The 6,146-nt window shown below is 30.9% G+C and overlaps 1 protein-coding gene across 3 annotated transcripts; it reads left to right on the forward strand.

The window, feature by feature from the left end:
• Positions 1–198: 198 nt before the first annotated feature.
• On the forward strand, positions 199–6,108 carry LOC122636922 (probable ATP-dependent RNA helicase DDX17). Of its 3 annotated transcripts, XM_043828614.1 has the most exons (8): positions 199–400; positions 864–1,217; positions 1,295–1,948; positions 2,019–2,191; positions 2,286–2,345; positions 4,370–4,612; positions 4,944–5,108; positions 5,222–6,108. In XM_043828614.1, exons 1-8 carry the CDS (start codon positions 384–386, stop codon positions 5,257–5,259), a joined length of 1,704 nt encoding a protein of 567 aa, XP_043684549.1. In that variant the 5' UTR covers positions 199–383; the 3' UTR covers positions 5,260–6,108. The 3 variants fall into 3 exon arrangements, with proteins under 3 accessions (XP_043684549.1, XP_043684551.1, XP_043684550.1); XM_043828616.1 differs by lacking the exons at positions 4,370–4,612; positions 4,944–5,108; positions 5,222–6,108 and adding an exon at positions 2,887–3,916; XM_043828615.1 differs by lacking the exons at positions 4,370–4,612; positions 4,944–5,108; positions 5,222–6,108 and adding an exon at positions 2,947–3,916.
• The last annotated feature ends 38 nt before the right edge of the window (positions 6,109–6,146 follow it).

The following is a 6,146-nucleotide window of genomic DNA, read 5'->3' on the forward strand; positions in this document are numbered from 1 at the left end:
TTTTTCAACCGGAAATTCAAATTTTCAACAGGATGTGGCTAGTGCCATCTATTAAACTGCACGACTCGTGTCGCCATTGGTACTTTTATATAGTTATATTTACCAATAGAGTGTCGAAGTCACTCTACCAATAGTTTTTATTTCTATGGTTAAAGTGTAACATTAAAAATAAACCAATGAGAATCCGCCACAAAAGAATAAAGGATAGCGGTCGGCTACCGCCCGTAATGGCTGCGGCTCTCGTTTCCTTTTGCGTCATTTTGCTGTGTTTCGTCAGTTTCGTTCTAAAACGTGTATTGTGTACATTAACTTTCTCTCAAGCTGGTAATCAAGCACTCGTATACGCATTATCTTAAAAAAAGATTTTATATAGAGACTTCAATATGGGACGCTATAGAAGGTATGTATGAACTAAATAATTATTCATTAAAGTTAAACAAGTTAAAGCTTAGTTAAGAGTAATTTACAATAAGTAGAATAGAATGAATTCTTTCTAATCGTATAACAAAGGATTGAATTTTCTACGATAAGAATGAATTTTATATATACAATCTTTCAAAGAGATTATATATTGTATTTTTACTGTATTACTGTAACCCTAAGGTATACTTTTCTAACCTCTCATTTCCAGCTGGAATTAAAATTACAGATTAAAATTTAAACTATATGAATTAACCTATATGTAGTAGTTAGATATTATAATAAATGTATATCGAAGGTAAAATATAAAAGAAAACATTTTTTCCAAAACAAATTGCAAGTAAAATGAAATTTATTAATAGAAATTTTTTTGTAATATCGAAATTTTTTTAATCTTTAATTAAAATAGTAAACATTTTTAAAATTGATTTTTAAAATTCTAGCCGTAGTCGTGACAGAGACAGGAGACGTAGATCAAGAACAAGATCTCGTAGTCGATCACCTAGAGATAGAAGAAGTTGGGGAGGAGGTGCTGGTCGTGATAGAGGTATCAGTGGCCGTAACAACCGAGGTCAGCCTGGGGCTAATTTGCGAAAACCAAGATGGGATCTTAGTAGATTAGAGCCTTTTAAAAAAGATTTTTATATACCAACCGATGTCGTACAGAATCGTGATCCACGTATGGTAGAACAGTATAGAAGTGAAAAAGAAATTACTTTGAAAGGAAAAAATATACCGAATCCTGTCTTTACATTTGAAGAAACAGGTTTTCCTGATTATGTACTTAAAGAAATCAAGTAAGTTGATAATAATATTATTGATGTATGAATTGTATGATATATAGTATCTAACGATTTTTCTAATTTATGTGCAGAAGGCAAGGTTTCAGTGAACCTACGTCAATACAGGCCCAAGGATGGCCAATCGCGTTAAGTGGACGAGATATGGTTGGAATCGCGTCTACGGGATCTGGTAAAACACTGTCATATATACTTCCTGCTATTGTTCATATTAATAGCCAGCCGAAACTAAGCCGAAAGGATGGTCCAATAGCATTGGTATTGGCTCCTACAAGAGAACTTGCTCAACAAATACAACAGGTTGCAGATGATTTTGGTCATTCATCGGGCATAAGAAATACTTGCTTGTACGGCGGTGCTCCTAAAGGAGCTCAAGCTAGAGATTTAGATGGAGGTGTCGAAATAGTTATAGCAACGCCAGGTAGATTGCTAGACTTTTTGGAATCGGGAAGAACAAATTTGAAAAGATGTACATATTTAGTATTAGACGAAGCAGATAGAATGTTGGACATGGGATTTGAGCCACAGATTAGAAAAATTATAGAACAAATAAGACCGGATAGGCAAACATTAATGTGGTCAGCTACTTGGCCAAAAGAAGTGAAGAACTTAGCTGAAGACTTTCTTAAAGATTATGCTCAAATAAATGTAGGATCTTTACAACTTGCAGCAAATCATAATATTTTACAGATAATCGATGTATGTCAGGATTATGAAAAAGAGAATAAGTAAGTATCATAAGATTTATTTGATTCTTTTTTATTTAATTTTAACACGTTTCATTATTTGATATTACAGATTAAGTACTCTTTTAAAAGAGATAATGGCAGAAAATGAAAATAAAACTATAGTATTTATTGAAACAAAACGTCGAGTTGATGAAATTACAAGAAAAATGAAACGCGACGGTTGGCCAGCTGTTTGTATTCACGGAGATAAGACGCAGCAAGAAAGAGATTGGGTCTTACAAGGTATGAATACATAAATATATAAATGGATTTACTTTAATTTCACATATATGCATGTTACTGTTAGATCATATTATAAAGAAATATTTTATTATAGATTTTAGATCAGGCAAAGCACCTATTCTTGTTGCAACAGATGTAGCTGCACGTGGTCTTGGTAAGTTAATAACACCTTCTCTATTCCTGTTACAGTATAAGATAACAGTATGGTATAATATCAATTATTTGTTTGTTATACAAGGGGATCTATAATTACGGCAGTAAATAACAAGTTATCAAATTTATCCAAATTTTGTACTAGAAGGGTATTTGTGCAATGCACTCTTCTAGTTATACAATTTAGTAGGAAAGTAAAAAGAGCATATTCTAGAATATTATTATTAGTAAAAAATGATATCTGTGAAAATTGATTATTTATAAATTGTTGATCAAAGCTTATTTAGAAATATTTTGAAAATAATTTGTCGCGCGCTTTGTCAGTATTTCTTATGAAGCTAAAAGAAAATTTAGTAAGAATTGATTATATAACTAGGATTTAGAAAAACGATAATATATCAAAATTTGCTGCCTGAATGTATATATATATATATATAGAGTTGTACGTTGATATACTAAAATTATATATAATTTAATTATAAATGTTAGGATTCGAAAACTATATAGAAAGCATAGAAATATTTTAGAACTATATTGAATAGGAGGAGAGAGCCAAAGATACATATGTAGCTAACGCGGCTGGATGTTTGTTTGCATTGCAGAGGCACATTGCGCGCAGGCCCACGCCGGGTAATGCAAAGCATATTGGGGGTGCCCGCCGCCTCTTTGTTCGGTGGTGCACTAGTTTGCATTGTCTGCGCTGGCTGCGGCGCGTGCCTCTATCCGTCAATTACGTGAAGGGCCAGTCCGGGCCAAATCGGGATCTACTTTACTACCTACATACTGGATATCTCAGTCCTACGCTGCGCTGTACGCCATCTGGGCTGACCAGGTCGTTGTTGCCAGAATAGTGTCCCCTGCGTTGGCTGCTCGAGCTAATCAGACCCAACAACGGTCCGATGAGGCGGTGGCATGAATAGCAGATGCCAGAGCCTCAATGTGCCCTGTAGCAACAGAGCGGCGGAGGCTGTAGCTGGAGCGAGCGCAAACAGCCAGGCCCTGCCCGTACGTTGCTAGCGACACTCGCCCACTGCCTAATTTTATAGTATGATAGTCAAATCAAGTTAATCGATATACACACGATATATACGTTACATATAAATACGTATGTACGTATATACATATATATTTATATATCTATATATTTACACACATCACACTCACGAACACATAGATGCATACACACATACATATATGTATACGTATACATATAATATTTATATCCATCTAAACTATTTACATTTCCTTCTTTTCCTTCTAATCCATGTGATAACTATATTCTCTATTCTCTCATCATTCTCATATTTTATATTACTAACTATAATCTTCAAATCAAATTCTCTAAGTATCCGTGACTTTGGTCCATTTTCTAATATCGATCTCTTTTCTCTATCCTTTTAGATTGATATCGTCGTCTCTGAAGCGTACACATCAGATATATATCTAGTTTTCATTAATTATACAATTCATTATTTTTTCATTTTTTGTACTTCGATATTTTTAGAAAGTGACTGAAGTCATTCTTAATATATAAGAATTATTTCGTTGTTTTAAACTTTTATATTTTACGCTAAACGCTCTCTAAAGAAATACAGAAAAGTATAAAGTAAAAATAAATAATTATATGTATAATTTATATTTGTTTATTCTAGGAACTTGTACATTTATAATTATAATTATTTTTTTCTTTTTCTTTTTTTTTCATACATTGTTTACTTTATTACATTTCATTCTTTTGAAGTATTACATTTCAATGATTTATGGTTTCCTCAACTAGTTATTATATATTTGAAAAGAAGAATCAACTAAGATTACAGTGAAACTAAAGTCATGTATATATATATCTTTTTTGGAGAGCGTATTAACTTTTCATCTATTTTACATTTATATTTCGAAGTATAAAATCTATATCTGATGCAGTGTATTTCATTTGTCGTTACACTGCTTTCTACATAACAGAGATGTGTGTTTTTAAAATCTATTTAATAGGAGAAACTATTAGCTGACATAAATCCTTCATTTCAGACGTTGAAGACGTCAAGTTTGTTATCAACTTTGACTACCCTTCTTGTTCAGAAGATTATGTTCATCGAATTGGACGTACAGGTCGACGACAAAAAACTGGGACTGCGTATACATTCTTCACACCCAATAATTCTAATAAGGCTAATGATTTAATTCAAGTATTAAAGGAAGCAAACCAAGTTATAAATCCGAAACTTTTAGAGCTTGCAGAAGGCAAATCAGCAGCTTATGGAAGGCATAGAGGTAGTTATCATATTGATAATTATTTGATACTCATATATTGCTCAAAACAATTAATAGATCACATATTGTAGTCATTATCCCGTATGAACATGGTAACTAATTTCTTATATCACAAGGTACGAGTTATAAATGTAGGTAATAAGGTAATGGAAAATCAATTTAGTTTTTTGGTCACTTCTATTTTTTCTTTTTTCTCATTTATTTGGTTGAAGCTATAAAAAGTTTAATTGATTTGAGCAATGTATAATAAGACTTTAGGTATGTATAATATAATAAACATATTATATATATATATATATATATATATATATATATATATATATATAAATAGGTGGAAGAAACCGATGGCGAACTCGAACAGGTCGTAACGGTAAAGAACGAAGTTATACAAGAAGTCGAAGTCGAAGCCATAGTAGAGAACGTAATGGACGAACAAATCGTCGAAGTTATAGTCGTAGTTATTCCCGTAGTCGTAGTCCAGTGAATAATCGTACAGGTAAGTGACATCAAAATGCTAAATTTCTATAGAAAGAAGTTTCGAAAAACTAGAGTTTTCGATAAATTCGAACATTCAAGCAACTCTTCGAAATTCGACGCTTATTTTTTCAGAAGTCATTGGGAAAAGTTATTGGAGTAGCGAAAGATGATCTTCTAGCAATTAGCTTACAAGACAATGGTATATAACGCATGTAAATTCTTACATCTGTTATAAGATGAAAGTAATGTGTGTGTGTCATACATATGTACTGTAAAATCTCTATTTAACAATATTCTTATCATGCATATAGTGTGTACTTTATAATAGAGTATACAATTGAATATTATTAATTCATATGAATCTCTTTCATCCATTTTATTTACCATGTATTTATACAAATACATGCACAATATTCTCAAGATTCCGTAGCAAATACTTTGTTACAGAGAGAAAAACAAAAAAAAAAAGGATATGAAAAAGAAATGCAATAATATTAAACATATTTGTTCTATAATTATAATAATATTGATCAAATTAATTAGTTTTCAGTGGAAAATATAGCATTTTTCTCTAGATAAAACTCGAAACTAGACATACAATAGAATATAAATTGTTCAAGAAAATTATATAGAATTTATTTTATTTATGCTCTCATATTTACAATACGTATTAATTTTGGTAGATTAAGTTTATTTGTACAAAAAAGAAAAAGAAAAAAATAAACTAAACTGACAGATTATAACGTAAGAGCGATCTAACATCGAATTTATTAATCATGATAATATCAGTATAATGATTTTATTTAAAAAATGAATACCATGAATGTAAAACATAATTTGAATGTCAAATAATTTTATCTTCATACGTATTTATATACATAATACAAAAAAAATATATATATTTAAGTATTTTCTTGCAACGCTTGCAATAATATGTCTATGAAAATAGAATTAAAGGACTAATTAATTCATGTACAGTATTTAACATATACATGTAATAAAGAAATTTGTTAAACTTATATATGTAAAGAGATAACCCGATGTGTTTTTTCTATCT

The sequence above is a fragment of the Vespula pensylvanica genome, chromosome 24 (genome assembly GCF_014466175.1).
Source record: "Vespula pensylvanica isolate Volc-1 chromosome 24, ASM1446617v1, whole genome shotgun sequence".
Classification (NCBI taxonomy): Eukaryota; Metazoa; Arthropoda; class Insecta; order Hymenoptera; family Vespidae; genus Vespula; species Vespula pensylvanica.

Bases quoted from the DNA above. Each gene is read 5' to 3' on its own strand.
- LOC122636922 (XM_043828614.1), top strand. The intron at 4,613-4,943 runs GTAGTTATCATA...ATATATAAATAG, and splicing joins AGCTTATGGAAGGCATAGAG to GTGGAAGAAACCGATGGCGA. The intron at 5,109-5,221 runs GTAAGTGACATC...TTATTTTTTCAG, and splicing joins TCCAGTGAATAATCGTACAG to AAGTCATTGGGAAAAGTTAT.